Raw genomic sequence first — 20,047 nt, forward strand, 5'->3', positions numbered from 1 at the left:
CAGAAGCAAAGAGGGGGGACCCGGACCTCGTGAGACATGCTGCGCAGCCTGCGCTGAGGCAGCACCACCGAGCCACTGTATAAGCAGCCTGGCAGACTGCGTGGCACACTTTATTAAGTCGCAGGGCCCCAGTCACTCACAGCTGCAGCTATTCACATTGTATGGCCACAGCAGAGGGGACCAGTCGCGTCTGACATCAGTGATATCAGATGCTGCCGGCCCGCCCTCTGTTCCTCAGCTACTGGCGCCTCCCAGTCCCTTGCGACACATTATCGGCAGGAGTTGAAGCCTGAAAGTGATGAGGTGTGTGTGTCCGCCCACTCGCCCATCTAACCTCCCTTTCCCCGATCTGACCTCCCATTCGCCCCCTCCCATTGATCAATGTAACGCCAACCTATTAGTGTATCTGGAAGGAAGACTAGAGGGGTCCCCCTACCATACATTATGCCATCTTATACCATAATCCCAGGATTAGGACCAGTGTGACATTCAAGGTTTTTTCATGGTATTGCCCACGTGGTGTCCAGATGGAGACTGTAGGCTAGAATGGAGCAATGGAGGCTGGAATGGAGGTCTATTCTCTTCAACAATGAGTTACACTTTTGTGTCTTGGATGCAACGATAAACAAAGATTGGTGTTAGAATTTCAATGTTAAGGAATGTAGATCCACGTATATTTTTGCTTTATGTGTAACGTATATATGTATTTATCATGTAAGTGCGTATATATTTGCATTGTGTATTCATGTATTTGTAATGAATGTATGTATACGTGCGTTATGTGTAATATACAGGGGGTCCGATTCATCATTTGCGAGTCTTTTTAAGTCAAATTCTTTTTTTTTTTTACTTGTTTTGCTCCAAATTCATCAAAATGGCACACGCCATTCATGCATTTTGCTCAAAGCCCAACATTGTTTTATTTTTTCTGCCTTCAATCCTTTTTGCGGCAAATTTTGCACTGTGGCCCCAATTCATCAAAGCTTTTATGCCGTAAAAAGCTTTGGAAAATTCACAAGTTTCCAGTGCGATGCAGCAATTGAGCCCAATTCTGCAAAAAGATATGCGGAACTGGGGCGGGATAAGGGGCACCGCGGGGGCCGTGACGCCACAGCTCATTTACGTAATGACTGGAGTAAAATTTGTAACGAGGCGCATGGAAGCGCACGTGACTTATCCGAAGCTCCCACTTCACTAATGATTCCGGAGTGTTTGGTTCCAGTTTGCGTTAAAAATCGCCTCTCTTGATCAATCGGGAGTATTTATGTAACAATCAGAAAACTAACTAAACAAGAAAAGGCAATATGAAAAATGGCACCAATCATTTGAAGAATTTGTCACAAATTCTTGGTTAGTGGGGGGTCCCTTTTCGAGATTTTTGCATTGGGGTCCAGTAGCTTTATTTTTCGTCCGATTTTGCCATAAATCAGTGGCCAAATCTGCTTGTTTTCCATGCAGATTTTATTATGGATTTGACCGTATGAATTGCAAGTGGAAATTGTGCCACAGGTAAGTTTCCATTATTTTTCTCGGCAGCGTCTGAATGACATTTTAACAAATCTCATCCACTTCGCGGCTACTGCTATACAAGGTTTTTACGCCCGTAAATCCATTAAAACCATTTAAATTATATTATTATAGCGGCCCCTTTTGAAACTTAATCTACGCCATTCCAAAAATGTAAGTGACAGTTCATTTCTGCTATAATATAAGAATGTTTTCGCAACAAGCCCCCCGTCTATCATGACACAACAGCTACGTGGTCTCCTGTCCCCCACCCCTCTCCTTCCTAGTCCTCCAGGACCAGTGATATATAATGGTCTGATGTCGGAGCCTCTGTAACTCGAGGAAGCATCTTCCACGGTTTCCTGATTATATTAGCATTGATTTCTGATTCCTGGATCTCATCTGCCCCCAGAACGAAGCGCAGAGCAGACACTTAAAAGCTAAATAATCAGAAGTAATGCTTCTGAGGTTTAAAGTGGAAGACTGACACAATATATTGGGCCTTTGAAAGTGTCTGCGTGCCGGTGAGAATACGCAGCGGTGCATGCTAGAGACACATGTAATGGAGGGCATAATTCCTCGTCTGCACACCTTGTTTAACCCCTCGACACTGGCACCAAGCTGGATAAGTGGAAGTCTGGGTGTCTGCCTGTGTTAGACGTCGAAAGTCGGGTCCTCAATTACCCGAACTTACTAATCACCTCTCAAACCGTCTTGACGTGAAATCATTAAACCATCATCTTCAGCTTTGTTCCCAGACACGTAGGAAGCGCCAATTTATCCGCTTCACCCTACACCGTGGTAATACAGTAAATTGGGTTTTACATTAGTCTGGGTAAAAAGTGGCTCAAAGAAGCCAAAACCAAAGCCCCATCTATTTTCTGGTGTGAGATACTTTGCATGTTTTATTTTGCCTCCATAAAAAGTTGGGTCTTTTCAATCCCCCCTCAACAATATGCCGGGAAAACTCTAATCTGTCATCCAATAGTCCAGAAATTCTTTCCGGCAGGGATAATATGGAGAAGCAGAGGAAACCAATTACGTAACTTCTCTAATGAAAAACAAAGTGATAGAAGCAAATTTGATGTCATCCTGTTGCCTTTTGGCTGTCATCCTGGAGGCTTTCTACACTTCTAGAATAAAACCCAATACATACTTGTAGGAATCTGATAATCCAAAACATTTCATAGTTTGGCACCTATTACATCCCATGAATGAGCTAATGAAGAAATTATAAGTTGTATTGTAATGAGTTGGAATTCAACCATGGAAACATCTGCATGTGTCCTCATAGATGCCAAAAATATAGTCAATACTAATTCTTACCAACTAGAGTTGAGCAAAACATTTTGCCAAACCCTGGTCCTTCGGCCACGTTAGTAATCGCCGAGGGACCAGAGCTCCACAAACCTCTTCCTACCTGCGGGCAGCCCATGCGCCTCTTCCGATTAGTAGGTCCTCCTTATCAGGCAGCATCATTTTGCATCAAACCTACTAATCGGAAGGAGACACCAGCAGTGCCAACAGGTAGGAAGAGGTTCGCCGTGATCTGGTTTGGATCCAACTCTATTATCAACTCTTCTGGAATGTTTATGAGTATCCTAAAAAATGTGGATTTTTCCTGGCTTCTCAGAAAATTCAGAAAATTAGACGGAAGCCTGATGAGAACGTTTCTAAATTTGAGCGTCTAAGGGAGGGAAAGAGACATAGGTGTGGAGGGAACAGGGAGGGTATGACTTCTAAACGGGACATGGCTATGGTCAATGACTTCGCTCACCTCCCTTATATTAGCCAGTAATTGTTGGCATGTATATATGTTTAGGAGATTACATTGGGAGCCATATGGAGACAAATAGTGACAATCTGTGATATGTTTTGGTAAATATATAGGGATCGCTCCTTTTGGTCGTTTCCTGAACCGCTTTGTTAATGTTTTTTTACGCCAACAATTTAGGTTAATGTTTAGTGACGAGCCAACGTGCTCGGATAACATCTTATCTGAGCACGTTCGGGTATTATCCGATCATCTGGGTTTGCTTGTATATTATGTTTGAGTCCCTGCAGCTGCATGATTTGCGGCTGTTAGTGTCATGTCGGACGCAGTTCAGACCAGGTCGTCCGACAGACAGCGGTAATTCCGCTTTTGTCCACTATACGCTCATTGGCGTCCGCTAGATTTTATCCAGCTGGTCCGGGGTTAATTTACCTGGTGATCGGATTGGAAGCTGGGCCATGCCCACTGCCTTTAAATAGTTCTCCTGAACATTGGGCGTCGCCGATTATAGCTTCTGTCTCCTGCGTTTGTTATCTCGGTCTGGAGTGGTGAGCAAGTAGATGGAGTATCGTTGCTGGTGGTGTATTTCCCTTTGTCTTATTTACTCCTTCCTATATTTGTATTTACTTTGCCCTGCGCATTTATAGTGTATTCCTGAGTGACTGCGGCGTGGTGTATATTTTCCGTTATCCTTGTCTGTGCTAACTGTGGGTATTGGTGTATTATCTTTTCACTGGGTGGTGGGCGGTGGTTTCAGCCTAGGGTTGAAACAGGAGACAGGGCGAGGGTCGAGGCCTGGACATGCACACCATCAGTGTAAACTCCAGGTAGAGGGTCAGTCAGTATTTCCCTAGTCTGAAGGAAATTGAAGGGGCCCGGGTTATTAGCTCTCGCCCACCTAGTCTCCCCGTGACAGTTAGACAGCCTCAGCACATGTGGGGATTGCATAACAAACAGGCAACTCCCACATTGGTTGAGGCTGTCTAACAGTCACAAATCATACAGCTGCAGGGACTTGAACATAATATACGAGCACGCCCAGATGTTCACATAACATCCCAGCATGCTCTGATAAGACATTATCCGAGCACTTTTGCTCATCATGATTAATGCGTTTTCAACATTTTTGGAGCGTGTTTTCATTGCCATTTTTCTCCCGTTATTTAAAATCCATTACGCATTGTATAAAACGCTAACGGTTTTGGAAGTGAAAACACTTACGAAATGCTGAAAAAGATCTTTTTAACCTTCCTATTGACTTCTATTGTAAAGTATGGAGTGCATCCCTATCTGAAAATGCCGAATAATGGTTTTGTCGCTTCTGCTTGGCGTCTTTGAAAGCCTAGAGATGCTCATAACTCTGAATATATGAACAGAAAATCGTTTTTCCATAGAAATGAATAGGTCGAATCTTTTGAGCATTCCGTGAATGCTTTTTCTGTTTCTTTTTTTTTTTAGCGTAGTCACTCAAAAACAGCCTGGAAAAAGATGCAGTATGAACAGAACCTAAAGAAGATGTATAGTTTTTAATCGTAGTGGCCAAAGCCCTCCGACAAGTGTTGCTTTCTCGTTCATGGTTGACCCGGCACAGTTCCATTAATTGTTTAGTGCTTCTAGCACTGTGACCCCCTTCAATAAGTTGTTTGGTAGCTGCGCCAGGATTGAGACCCCCATGCATCTGATATCGGTGATGGATCTGATACCATAGGTCATTAATATCAAAGTATCTACAAAACTTGTCCCATATTCTGTCTTCAGGAGTGCACTCACCCATGTCTTCTGGATTCCTGCTTGTCAGGAGGTGGTGTGCTCCTGAAGGTTGACAGTTTGGACCATCGAGATGGCCAAAACAGGAAGGGAGTCAGCATCGAAGGAGCACAGTGGTACTGAAGATGGCCGGATTCGGCAATCCATCTACAGCAAAGAGCTTGTAAGTGCAGTTCTCCTTCCCTAATATTTTGTCCACCTGTGGTAGACTGCAGTGTTGACCGATATCCTACGCAACAAGCAATAAAATTAAGAATCCGCTTCATCCTTCAGAACGGAGAGGATAATTACCAAGAGGCAATTTGCAAAGTTGTTTGTTTTTACAAACACTTTGCAATTTTAGCCCCAGGGTTTTACACCAGTGTGTATAAAATGGCCTCTTTCTGGTGAGAGCAATGCTTTCGACCCAAGAATAGAAGGGCTGAATGGCTATATCACACAACAGCAGTCAGCAGATTGAGGCCATCTTCTCGCCACGTAGTAGAAGACTCTTAAGGCGACATCCCTATATCTCAGAATGCGGCAGACAGATGTACACGCTGTGACACAGACAACTCTCCAGGCAGTTAGATGTTTTATCCCCGCCATTTAGCAGAAAGCAGAAGTGAGAAGTGGTAAAACCTTTAATAAACTCAGGGCAGCCACATTCTGCGAGAAAAGGGGCAGCTGGGAGCCGACAGACAGGGACCAAACGCCAGATTGTAACCGTTTTATTGCTTTCTCTCCTCATAAATTTCACATTTTGGAAGTTAAGTGTAGATTGAGGTTTGTGGCTTGTTTAGAAAAGGAACCAAATTTGGTTTTTAAAGTTTTCAACCTGCGGCAGCTGTGTCTCTGACACTTGTAAAGGGCCGGTCCTGATTTGTGGGCATTGTGAGCCCCGGTACTAGAAGAGAATTGGTCCAAAGTGCCTGATTAGGAAACATCTGCAGATTCGGAGAAGGAAAAGCCAGGTGGAGCAGGTAACTAGACGCCCGAAGACTAAAATGGGCATCAAATTAGGTTTCATGTCATATCATATAATTTTTGTCATGGTGTACAACTACGATGAGACACATAAGCCTATTTTTGGATGGAAACATCCATAAATTTGAGGGGCTGGATTTTGGCATCTCACCCAAAAGGAGTAATTGAGAAGAACTAGGATTTTTTTGAGTTGTGAAGACAATAAAAATAAATTGGCCTTCCTCCTGGTGTTGTTAGAGCCCCCAAATCGAGACAAGAGGCTGTGATACTACTTTTATTTATCTCATACTTACCAAAATTAAGGAAAGTCTTGATGGAAGGACATAACATACGGCACACAAAACAGGTGGCATAACACTTTTTCCCCAGAGCCATGCCAGTTTTCAGGCTGTGATCTTCTCAGTCTATTCCACCTTCCAATAGCACTGTTTTTTGGGGACATCTTAGGAGTATTTGATGGTTATCAGGAAATGTCCTAAATTTTCCAATAGTCTGAGTGGTCTCGCCTTTATCAGAAGTCTCCTGGACATGTAGGTAGAGTTGGCAAAAATGTTTTAACCCTCCTTATCCCAGTAGCACCAAACAAAAACTAAATTAGACCCTTGGGACAATTTTCCATTCCCTGTTTTATGGTCATGTTTGAGGAGAAGCTCTCTTTAGATGGACAACTTCCATGATGGTAGGTCCAACTTGAGGTCTACAAAGCTCAGGGCAGTCTGAAATTTGTTTTTAACTCCCGTGGATGGAGAATTCTCATTTCCATAAGAGGACATTTGACCTATGTAGTGATATGCCTAGGAAGATGTTAGTGACTGCTGGGCTTTTGGGGAATCCATGGAGATCTGGGTAAGTATGCTTTATGCTTTTCAAGCAGAGGTCAGAGTAGACAAGGGGCCAACTAGGGTAGACCTGAATTGGCTTTGTGTACATCAACAAAGGTGCAACTGGTTGTTGTTCTGTCCTCAAAAAGTCGGGAAATATATAGTGCAATATGGTTACACCATGATTCACTTGATGGTATAATGCCTTATATTTTAATAGCCAGGTTTATAGATTGATCAGGACAAAATCTACATCAAGTTTGGATTTTTTGCCATCTTAGTCTAAATTAATTTCTTGTCGGTGTAAAATCTGCTTAGAAAAAACATTGTCAAACCTACTTCTACTTCGTTTTGCGTGACCAGCCATAATGTTGGCGGAGAGAAGATTGGGCAAGTTGACTTTTAGCAACTGATCCTTTTATTCTCCTAAAAGATAAAGGTGTCCGTCCGCTGCTTGCGACCCTTCCACATTGACAAAATACGAACAGGTACCTAATATATATGGGTATTTTAAGATTAGAAGTCCTAGTTGGGACAGAGGCAGTAGAGTTTGTAGTTTACTGTAAGAGCAAAAGGCACAAGAACGAGTCCAAGAGTTTGATTAGTTGACATCGACAATTGAACTTTTGATCAAGTTGTCCTCGATCCTTAAACAAGCACCAAATGTGTATTTAACTGGTGCCAACCTTCAATTATTCATTGACCCTTGCGAAAGGCCAGGTCTCCTCTGGAGTGATGGACACATATTCCAGGGGTTTCATCCACTGGGAAATCGCTGTTAGGATGTCAGTGGTATAATTACCCCTATGTCAAGTCAGAGAGGATGAAAAAGGAGCCGTTCTGTCACAGTGGGAAGGTGACAGTGAGTTTGGCCATGGCTGCTTCGGATCTGTTTCCTATTTCTTGGTCAGAGGCTGCGATCCTTCCTATCCACCCCCCTCTCCACCTCCTTCTGAGCGCTGCGGTGTCCATGTAACGAGACCATGGAGCCAAGAGCTAATGAGAAGAAGAACGTGTGCTTCTGTCCTCTGGATCAATACACACAGCAGCACGCACCAGACTCCCCCCTTTTCCACCGCTTCATTTTTCTTCTTCCTACAGATGAGTCGTGTTATTATTTTCACGGGGTCGATATCCCTACAACCTTTTTTTTTATTATTTTATCCGCTGCTCTATAAATTTTCTGATTACTCTAAAGAGTGAGGGACTCGGGTTAAGGCTTTAATTCATGTGGAATAACAAAAAAAAAAAACTAAGCCCTATGCAAAAAAAACAACCAAGGCAAATGATATTAACCCTTCTATTAGCATTGGAAAAGTATCTTTAAAATATACTTGGGCTCCATGTTTGGCAAAAAAACCGCACTAAAACGGGTAATTTACGCAAATTATTATAAATAAAGCAACAGGTAAGGTTGAACAAAAAAATTTGCATGATCTTGTCCAGTGGTCAGGGCCGGGACTGGCCATCTGGCAATTCTGGCAAATGCCAGATGGGCTGGTCCAGTCGTGGGCCTCATTGTCTGCTATGCTCTTAACCGTATCAGCGTCCTCAGGGTGCAGCTGAGATGAAGCATCTGGGGGGAGGAACAACATGGGCCTATGTGCTTTCAACTGCCAAGGCTGAATTTCACTTCCAGTCCGTCCATGCCAGTGGCCATGTCAACAGCTCATGACCACCAAACCAGGGCCTTGAGAACCTTCATCTAACAGCCGGCATCTTCTGATTACAAGGCACGACGTCATGCATACTTATACGATGTATTCCCATTGGATTTACTAATCAGAAGGGGATGCCAGCAGGTAGGATGAGGTTGACAGGGATCGATTACCATCATGGCCTCTCGACCACGATTCTACAATTTTTTTTGGACAACTCCAGCAGCAACCAATTAAATTCTTACATTTATTGAGTAACGTGAACGTATCATTTACAGCCATTTTATACTTTGTCACTGTGACCCATTTCGGTAAATTTAACGGTAAATTCTGGTCTCAACAAAAAAAAAAATCCATCCTGGACACAAAAAGTGTACTGCGGTGAAGTGGTTCTGGAGAGACAATACGGTGACTTCGGAGTCTCACCGCAGTCTCCTAGACAGTTGCAGGAGATGGGTTTATTCTCTCCTGAGTCTCCTCGCTCAGATGATGAATGAAGTTTCTACATTGGGCTGTTATTGGCTTTGTGCTTGTCGATATGTTTGTGTTGGCCTCAGCTCCTCTATGATTGATCTTTATTTCCCGGCTGATCAGTTATTAAGAGGGAACAGCCAGGGGCAGACGGCGGAAGATACAGAACAAGTGCCTGCTAACTAGTCTATGTACGGGTTATTCGACATGTGTATCCGTAGTGTTTAAGCAGTAGGTCATTTACTGGGATCTAATGTAATGCTGGTTCATACCACATTGCTATATTCAGTCGTATGAATATCGGCTCTTTAAAGGGATTGTCCTATTCTTAGGATATCAATATCAGATCATTGAGGGTCCAAAACTTGATGTTCTCACTCAGTGTCAGACTAGGGCCCAACAGTAACACAATGACTTTGGGGATCTACTGTTCTACTATATGCAAATACTACACTACTCTCATTCATGCTTCTATATAATAATAAACTGGGTAGTTTGTTAAATGAATGATGATGTGCTGCTTTTGTCTGTACATAGTGAATCAAGTGTATTGTAACATCTACTGCTCATTTAGTGTGGTGAGGCCTACCGGGGGATTGCCCGGATCCCCTGTGGGGCAGTCCGACCCTGCTTCCTGCTTTTAGTCCTCATTCCGACCAGATGTACATAGTGTACAGAGCCAGAACACCACAGCTCTGCACACTGTCTAGTGGGTGTTCTCAAGTACTGCAGCACGGTTCCTATTGAAGCAAATAGGACCTAACCTGAAAGCCATTACATAGTGTACAAAGCTGGTACTGACCCTGTACACCCGTGGAACTAAAAACACCTGATCGTGCTGGGTTCTGGACGTTGGACTCCCACCGATCTGATATTGATGATCATCAATGTATAATTTCTGGACAACCTCCTTAATTACGGCGTCCCTACTTCCCAAGCATACATATAAGACAGTACCATGACGCTTACCTGTGTAGATGAATCGTCCAGGTGTTCCTTTGCAGAACTGCTTGGATTTGTAGGATAATGTAACTTCCACCACTCCTGGGATATGTCGGGGAGGGGTCTGCACGCGGATGGCATGAGGTGTGATTAACTGTAGAAACAAAGAAAATTACAATGAGCCAATGAAGGGATAGTTGTTATGTTTCCGATCCTCCTTTACGTCTCCGTGACACATCTTTATAAACAAAGGCACAAAAGACGCAATTAACTTGTCGGTGTTACTTTTTATGCAGCACGTGGGAGACAGTGACAATATACCTTACAAGCAAAAGTGTTTTAATGGTGGGCCAACTTTAATTCCATGATAACATTAGAATGTTTGATCATAAGTTTCGTTTACATGAACTGACAGGCGTCATTTAACGATGAGCAGAGAACAATTGATGATAGATCGTCAAGTGCCCACAGGCTGCCATTGTTTCGGCAGCGCAAATCCTTGTTGTAGTGCCTCTGTAGAAAATATGGTGGGTTCCTCTGCCAAATTTTGGTTTCCCACTTTTTAATACCTTTTGATGTTTTTATATGTTTCTCATTTTTGTTAGTTTTTTGTTAATAAAATTGTATTTTTTTATATAGTTGGTTCCTGTGTACATTTTAGCTTGTTTAGAATGCAGGATTTTCGGGAGTGAGCATTTCTGGAAATGATCGTTCATGACAATTTTTTACTGATCTGCAAAAGGATCGGTAAAGCTGTCTATGGTCAGAAACTAAAGTGAATGTGAACCTTTGACACCATGCAATTTTTAGATACAAGTGATTCTGTGCTGATTAATTTTCTTTTATTACAATTTTTTATTAGTTGGAGTTCAATTTTTCTGATACAGTATTATTTATATTAGTAGGAGCTAAATTTTTCTGATACAGCATTTTTTTAAATTAATATTTATATTAGTTGAAGCTCATTTTTTCTAATACAGAGGTCCAAATCCCCTGACAGACACAGGATTAAATGGAACCTATCATTTTGACAGTTCCTAAAACCACAGCCATAGTGCTGTACAAAATAGTAACAGCTTTCTAAAGCTATCCCTTTCTGAATGTGCCTTAGAGCATAAATGAAAAAATAAAGTAATAAAATAGCACATAAAGGGTCAAGGAGGTGGTCCTAGTCTCCTACAGAGTCATACAGTCCTACAAAGCAGTTCTAGTATTATCCAACAAGCCCACAGATGAAGCTGAGGCTTGTGTACCTTGCTTCACTTTGAAGGCACCAGATGCCGCTGGATCTGCCTTAACACTCGATGGAAAACTTGGACCACTCCCTGACTCTTTAAAAGGTAAGATGCTTTATAAAGGAAAAAAATAAAGTAGGCCCCATACACATTTAGTCTAAAGTTGGACAAACCTGCAGATCTCAGTGGGATTAGCTGACAGTCTAATTTATATGGGGCCACACAACATCACTGACGTCATCAGTTTGAGGAGACTAGTTTCAAGGCTGAATTTTTTGCTCTCCAGGAGATAACTCACCACAAGAGGAGTCTGACAGCAGCTCTCTTACAGAGAGCACATGAGCACCCACAAAGTAATCCTGTGTATGGGGGAGTCGGGAGATATAGCTTTTGGCAGAACAATGGTTCAGTCACCAGTTCTCTAATGTGCATGGGGCATTTATGAAGTAGTACATGCTGCCTTTAAAAACATAAAGGAAAGGTTCTGGTCTCCTCTGAAGCTACTCCTTCCTGCCATTACAAGTCAGCTCCCATAGCTTCCAGCAGAAGATGCTGTTGAAGATCCTGTTAGGGTTATGGCTTGTTCACTATCATCGTTAGGAAAGGCCAAGTGATGTAAATTTCCAAGGTTTATGAAAACCCAGCCTCCTCTAACCTTGTACCAAAAAACAGCAGCCATGGGTTCTTCTAAGCAGCTGCCTACACTCTGGAAATGAAAATGGTGGTGACCCACAAAGCAGGAGAAGGTTATAAGAAGATGGCAAAACGTTATCAAGTTGCCCTTTCCTCAGTTTGAAATGTAATTAAGAAATGGCAGTTAACAGAAACAGTGGGGTCAAAATAAGGTCTGGAAGATCAAGCAAAATTTCAGGGAGAGCTGCTCGTAGAATTGCTAGAGAGGCAAAAGAGAACCCTAGCTTGACTGCAAAAGACCTTCAGAAAGATTTAGCAGACTCTGGAGTTGTGGTACATTGTTCTACTGTTCAGAGACACCTGCACAAATATGGCCTTCATGGAAGAGTCATCAGAAGAAAACCTCTCCTGCATTCTCACCATAAAATTAATTGTCAGAATTATGCAAAAGAACATCTAAACAAGCCTGATGCATTTTGGAAACAAGTCCTGTGGACAATAGAACTCTTTGGCCACAATGATCAAAAGTGGGTGTGGAGAAAAGGGCAAAGAACTTCAGGAAAAGAACATCTTGCCTATCATTAAGCATGGAGATGGATCAATCTTGCTTTGGGGTTGTGTTGCAGCCAATGACATGGGGAAAATTTCACGGGTTGTGAGTGACTATCCTATGTGCTTTCATGAGGGACCTCGTTTTGTACAATGCGGCAGAAAATGTTGGTGCCATATGTGTAAATCTTTCTTTAAAACTATATATGAACATAATTATTGTTGTCCTTTCAGAGAACAGTAAAAACTCTTTGCTATTAAAAAAAAAAATACCCAGCGAAGTCTAACAGCATGAGGGACAAAGTGTGAGAATAGCAAAGAGATGAATCTCAAGTTTCACAGCAAAGAACAAGCAGTGCGGATTGCAACCACATGTGAAACAGGATAGGTGGGGGGTCAGCAGAAGCCAGGAAAGCCCAAATGTATCAATTAGCCCACATCTCCAGCTCTTCTCGCCCCTAAAACGTCAGGAATTCGGTGCTCTGAATCTCATTAGCTGCACCCTTTTTTTCTAATAAATGTATCAGAGCCGCGACCCCAACACGTGTAATGGGTCGAATAACAATGGCGCTCTTAAATCCCGGGAATTGTAAGGAGTTTCCTTTTTAGAAGGCTTTTTTTATGCTACAAAGCTCTCTGTAATATCGGATTTTTGCACTTTGCCTCCCGGTTATATCAGAACTGCTCCCTCGCTGTCTTCACTCGTCTCGCTTGGCGCTGGGTATTGTCCTGCCGGGTGGGGATTTCTGAATGGGATCCTGACAAAGATTTCCCACTGACTAGGAATACAAGACAATTCCTTCTTCATCGCAGGGAGAGACAATGATTAACTGTACTTTTCTTATACAATCTCTTGTGTCGCTCTCCAAAGCTTTCTTGTTCTTAGCGCTTTAAAAATTCATTCTAAAAGGGACAATGGTGTAAAGTAAACTTTCAAGAAACATTATCTTATCTCGTATCGCTCCTATCATATATGTAACTTTATCTACTAGTTTGTAAGAAGTCTCCGATATCACACACTATACCCATGCGGAAGCTGTTGGCTGACAAAGTCTCTCGAGACTCTCAAACCTTTTGTTCTCAAGGGAGAAAGCCGCTATCAGACAGCGACTGAGAACAAAAGAATTGATATTTAAAGGGAAGCCATCATCAGAAAATGACCTATTGATTAAATCAGTATTTTTTGTATTAAATGTATTTTTTTAACTTTTTTTTTACATAGCACGGTAAAAAAAAAATAGAAATCTTACAATTTTCACACTGGCCACTGGGTTTTTTTTTTTAGACTGTTTCTTCCTTTCGTTTCAGGAAACAATACATGTACATAGCCACAATGACCCTATCTTTTGTATTGAAGCATGTAATGAGAGGGTGCAAAGGTCATTGTGAAGAGAGGGGGAGCATGGGAGCTGTGACATTGTCTATTGTGATTGGTGGTGAATAGATGTGTTACCTGCCATTTTAATCCTGCCTCTGCTGGTAGCTAAAAACTCCTGTAAACTGTTCCTGAGAGGATAGGAAATATGAACCTAAAAAAACCCCCCAAATTGTAAGATTTCTGCCAGGAACATCTGGCATTACGTGAAGCTTATTGAATCCTGACTCTCAACGCTAATATCCACATGGTATGAATTACAAGAATTATTTGTTTTTTATTCATTTATTGCATTTCCATTAGTAAGATTTACCATATTTCTTTTTGCTGTTTGGTTTTGTAACACCCCAGATGACTGGTTGTCACAGTGATATTGCCTTCCTTCCGGGGAGGGTAATGTCATGCTTGGAGGTAAGGGGAATTCCCTTCACCAGGTAAGGCACCCACACACAACACATTCCAAATCCAGGCCAGAAGGGGGAGCTCAGGACCCGGGTTTAGGGGAGCTTCCCCAGCTTTAAATGTCCTGGTCTGGAGGAGGAGTTAGTCAGTTGGTCAAGGGAGACCAAAGAGTTCAGTTGGTGAGAGACAGTGGAGGGAGAAGGAAGTCTGGAACTGAGCGCAGACAGAGGAGCCGTGCAACTAGGATTTGAGCTGAAGCTCCAGGAAGGAAGGAGAACCCGAGGGGTTGAATGTGGTGGAGCTACTGAGAGAAGGAGCAGAGGAGAGATAAAGGGCTCAGAGGGGAACTGTGACCGGGCACCCTCAGAGCCAGAACGCAGAAACCGGGCACCGGGAGCCTGAGGTCGTGTCGCTCTCCAGGACGCATTACAGAACCGGAGGGCTAAGAACTGTATTTGATTTGCCCACACCACAACTGAAGACGCAGCAGCACCTGAAGGGCCCATGTCATGCTAGAGACCCTGTAAAACGGCTCAAGCTGCCCACCATACAGGTACCTGTCCCAGGACAGGGGAAAAGAGGAGTACCATGCCAGCAAGCTTAAGGCAGCGAGGACCTCACACACCAGCATTAGTAGGAAAGGCTCACGGATCTCAACTGGATAAGGGTATTCATGCATTGCCTCCAGGCCGGCCGGACCATACGACACCAGTACCTGGTACCCTGGACTGAGACGGACTGCTACCATCAGTAAACCAGGTAAAGACTGTCCTTTGTTATTTATCGGTATACACCATCATTGCCCATACACCTTGGGAGCCCTGGGGACCCCGCTTCACCTGTGGGAAGCCTCACCATCTTGCTGCAACAACATCACCCCAGAGGACCCCTTTAAGCAGCGTCGGTCCCCTCTGACCGAAAACCACAGGTGGCGTCACGAACATAGACTTTAGAAATCCCCTTAAAGATCTTTCCCTTTAATTGGGCGCCCAGGTCCAAGGACCGGGTCGCCACCACCGTGACATCCCATTTAAGACCATATCGGGTACCGAGTACCCCACGGCCCTGGCGGGCGACTCAGTTTTCCTTATTTTTTTTTGTTGTGTTTTTCGTATTTACATGCTTATGTTTGTATGCTTCATGATTGTGCTTTGTCTAACGTTTCCCTATTGGTGTTTTGTATCCACTGGAGTAATTGGTTCCCATCATCTTAAATAGGTTTCCCAAAATGTTATCCTATGATTAACGACAGTAGTCGCGCCAGAAACGCATCAGTTTTTATATTTTTCACATGGATCCACTTGTTTTATTGGAGAGCTAAATAAAGATAATTATTTTTATTGGATGGATGTGCCGCCATATTCCCCTTTCTTCTCAACACTGGTGAAAGGGAATCCAATCTGTATAGATCAGAGGGCCAACAAGTGTCTAACGGGCCCCTGATGTGTGGCTTGTGGCTATCTACTCATGGGAGTGCCGCTCTCAACTGTACGCCATCCACAGTGGGCATTATTATTTAGTATGGGGCCACCTTTGACTTTATTGCTTGATAAGGGGCACTTAAGGGGCAATAATATTTTAATGGGGGCATTATTACTTTATAAGGGGCGCTTAGACCATTACTACTTTATGAGGGGATGCTCAGGGGGATTATTAATTCCTAAACGGCCTACTCTTTAAGGGGTCATTTATAGGGGGGTACTTGTGGAACTATTACCATGTAAGGGGTCACTTAGGGCCTTATTATTTCATAATGGGGGAACTTGGGATATTATTACTTTATAAGGGGGCACTTGCGATAGTATAAGGGGTCACTCAGGGAATTATCAATTGCAAAGATGCGCACCTTGGGATTTTACAATTCGTCTATAATTCTAGAAGTGGACATTGCTATATTAGTGAAACTTTCACCATATACTGTTATTTGGCAATAGACCTGATTCTGTCAAAAACTTGACCACAGTTTTTAACTTGCTAATTTTGGTGAAATTGGCTTTTCTATGAATATATTTTAAGATTACTATTACTATTTTAGAACTGATCACTTTTAAAAAAATTTTTTGTCACTTAGGACCTAGTCCCCCTCGCTAAAAAAAAATCATGCTCCAGTAACTCTTAGGAAACACCTACCTCGCTCCAGACCAGCATGGTGCCGAATATGACCTGTAAGCCATCAAAGAAATTGTCTCCTATAATGATGACGGTGGCGCCTCCGGTGGTCCATCCTTCGCTTGGACTGATCGCTTTGATACATGGTGTAGCTGCATTCCAAAAGACAAAAAATCGGGAGAAAAGAGGAGCTGTATTATTATATCGAACACTCAGAACTGTGTATAGTGAGACATTACCATCTACTGTGTATTAGAAAGACACAATATACTATAAGATGAGGGATGTGTGGAGCATAGGATAGATAGATAGATAGATAGATAGATAGATAGATAGATAGATAGATAGATAGATAGATAGATAGATAGATAGATAGATATGTGGATAGGGAAATTCCTTAAATAACATAGAATAAAAAAAATAAAAAATAATAATAATCCTGAACTAGGAGCCAAAGGTTCAAATGGAGGAGTGGAGCAGTGCCTTTTGTGTGTAGCTTACTGTATTTGTTAAAAAATAAATGAAAAAAATTATGTGGGTTTCTATTTTTTATAACCAGCCAAGGCAAAGCAGACAGCCGTGAGCTGGTATTTTTAGCCTGGGAAGGGCCAGATAACCGCGGACCTTCCCAGCCTTATCATATCAGCTTACAGCTGTCTGCTTTGCCTTTGCTGGTTATAAAAAAAATGGGGGAGACCTAAAAAAAATAGGTGGAGCCTCCCCTATTTTTGATAACTAGCAAAGGCAAAGCAGACAGCTGGGGTCTGATATTAATAGGCTGGGAAGCTCCATAATTATTGGTCCTTCCCAGAATAATAAGGCCCGCTCACAGCAGTCTGCTTTCCCTTGGCTAGTTATTAAAAATTGGATGGACCCCAAGTTTTTGTTTAAATTTTTTTTTTTTTTTTACACGGTTATATAGGCCAGGTCATGTGGTGCACTGGCCAATCACATCCATGCCAATACTCGGCATGGTTGTGATGGCTGCGGAGGTGCTCAAAGCCTAAAAGCCTTTCAAAAATCTTTATTGAGCATCCGAACTGCGAACACTAACACGAACTTCCGACTTCCGGGAGAAGTCTATGTTTGGAGTTCAGCAACAGACACTATGTGTATAGTGCGAACCCCGAACCCGAGTGTTCGCTCATCCCTACAAACTACCAGAAATGTGTGTAACTGTTGCTGAAGTACCGTATTGCCTATACTGGATACTATTGTATCTGCTTCTTAGATTGTGCAGATTTGTTGTCCCAAAATGGACGAGTGTTATCATTCACTTACAGGAAGCCGAGATTTTCAGTTTGGTGTGAAAATGAAAGAAGAATGGTTGATTGGTCATTTGCATTTTTTTAATGTAACTCTTGTTTCTTTGTCCTCGGTGGACTGGAGTACATTTGCGCAAAAAAAAGTATTGTGATATATTAAAAAGTTGCATATGATGAATCAGCCAAAAATATCTGGAAACTCCAAACCCCGACTAAAAGGACGAGCAAAAAAAAAACCAGGTGATCATATGTAAAACAGACTTTAAAAACAGTGCAAATTAAAAGAACTATAAGGCACAAGTGAAAAACAGGCAAAAGATAGATGCCAAGAACTTGACATAAAAAAGGCATAAAAGCAAGAATGAATCAGGCCCAAAGTGCATTGGAAAGTGTAGAATGCACAGAATGGAGGATAACACGTAGAACGGTGGAGGCATGACCATCGAGACTCTCACTGATCGTACAAGTGGGCTGTTGCTCTATTCTGCCTTTATGGGACTACCATAGCAGAGGACCTGTCATCAGGTTAGAAGTGACCACTTTTCCACTTATTTTATTCCTTCCACTCCCCTGAGTATTATGTTTTTGTTTTGTTTTTAATCTGCCATACGGTTCCAGACATATAGACCTTTTTAAAAGTTCACAGGATCCTCAGGGGCGTGTCTGTAGGCTGATCTGCATAATTACCATGTGAGCACTGCCCCCTTGTAAAGACCATAAATAGAAGCACTACATAAAAATACCTTTATCTATGGAACCGAATGGCGGATTTTAAAAAAACAAAAACTGGAATACTCAGGGGAACGGTGGGAATAAAATAGGAACAAAAACTCTTGATAGTTGTGGGTTTTAGCTGTTGTATCCCATCTGATCTACTGGCTATTATTGATCCTGCAGTGACAACTAGTAGTAACTGAAACCCCTTTAAGCTTTACTAATACAGAATCCGAAAACTCTGGTATAATAAAACTTGTAAATATTGGAATTGGCAACGATTTGGTAAAATAACCTGTTATTTGGGACAAATCCCAGGTCATCGTAATCACTGGCACTGTACGGATCCGGCAGGCGTTCCTAATGATGTGTCACTGTGGCTCGGACAGGCACATTGTACAGTAATAAATAATTCTCTGGTAGTCGCGGGAGAAATGCTTCAGTGCCTTTTTTTTTGTTAAAACATCAGAGGAGAACCCCCTCCTCTTCAATCTGCGACAATAACATGATTACAGCCACCATTTAGCATAATAGTCCTGAATAGCTGATAGCGTATTGGAGAGTTAAAATGGAAATCATCAAGTAGCTCCTCTTTGTTAAAATAATGATCACTTCACAAATAAAAGCTTTTATCCCAAATGTACCATGAAGCCGGAAAATGCTAATTTTACCCGTGATGGTTGGCGCCGCTTATTAAATATTACCGTGCCCTGCCTGTTTAAGGACCCCTTCAGTGCGCTGGCTTATGAAAGCCATGTAAATGTCATTTTGTCTCTCCTGCAGCTGATCTGGCGTGTTAGCGTTCCTACGAGGCATCATCAAAGGCCACGAGCCCGGGGATTTGTTAGGCAAATACCGACAAGTGCTAAAAATCTAACAGATTAAGTGGTTTACATTTCATTTATAGGAGGTGAACTTTGTCTAGGGGACGTGTAATATTTACTGGAGTGCAAGGAAAAGGCAGAAAGACCGGGGATTGAAAAATTAAAGGGGCTTAAATGGCAAACAAAGGGGCTTGGTTGTAAAAAAAAAATGGGGAGTTAAAAAATGGAAAATATATACCGAAGACCACAATTCATGGAATTCAGCATCAATGGAGCCTGGTGCCAGATGATCGGTTACTTAGAAATGATGCTAATGTTCTAAGGCTTCGAAGAGGACCTGTCCACTCCCCTGACATGGCTGTGTTAGTAACAACGGTTCTGGAGAATTCTAGGTTGTGTCTCTGTTATTCTTACTGAAAATAGAGGATTCAATTTTTATAACTGGCTTTGTCAATGGAGGCTGTCCCTGGTACTGATTAATCATGGCTACAGTGCCAGGCTCTGTAGGGACAAGCACTGTCCACAAGGTGAATGGTGACACAGTCTATGTGACTATCTATCTCAGAGGTGTATCTGGGGCATATGCCCGGGCGTAGACCCTGGGGGGCGCCATCGGGTCACCTGATGCGGCGGTCCAAGGTGTCTCCTCCGGACTAGGAGTTGGGTATTCTCTGAGCTGGCTGTCATCAGATCATGTGATCACGCTGCTGACGTCACTTGCCGGTGCGCAAATAAGATTGGTGGTAAGTGCTCCAGTGGAGCTAAAGACATCGAAAATTGTATGAAATGGGGTGGAGGGGTGGGAAAGATTTAGTGAAATGGCGACGTGGGGAAGGTTTTGTGAAACTGGAGGGTGGGGAAGATTTAGTGTAACCGGAGGGAAGATTTGAGGACACAGTTTGGGGAGTGGGAGAAAATTGAAGACACAGTAATAGGAGGAAGTGGGAAGATGGGGGGCATGTATGAGGAAACAGTATGAGGAGGAATGGGTGCAGACACAGTATAGTGAGTGGGGGAATTGGTGCAGACAGAATGG

The 20,047-nt window shown here is 42.6% G+C and overlaps 1 protein-coding gene across 2 annotated transcripts in view; it reads right to left on the reverse strand.

Annotated features, from left to right (window-relative positions):
- The window catches only part of EBF1 (EBF transcription factor 1), a 454,089-nt gene that overhangs the window by 69,221 nt on the left and 364,821 nt on the right, over positions 1–20,047 (reverse strand). For both annotated transcript variants that reach the window (XM_077266443.1, XM_077266444.1), the window contains exons 9-10: positions 16,230–16,360; positions 9,933–10,059 (exon numbers count right to left, since the gene is read on the reverse strand). In XM_077266443.1, the coding sequence (XP_077122558.1) occupies positions 9,933–10,059; positions 16,230–16,360 (258 nt within the window). The remainder of the gene's footprint in view (positions 1–9,932; positions 10,060–16,229; positions 16,361–20,047) is intronic.

This window comes from Ranitomeya variabilis, chromosome 5, assembly GCF_051348905.1.
Source record: "Ranitomeya variabilis isolate aRanVar5 chromosome 5, aRanVar5.hap1, whole genome shotgun sequence".
In the NCBI taxonomy this organism is placed as follows: domain Eukaryota; kingdom Metazoa; phylum Chordata; class Amphibia; order Anura; family Dendrobatidae; genus Ranitomeya; species Ranitomeya variabilis.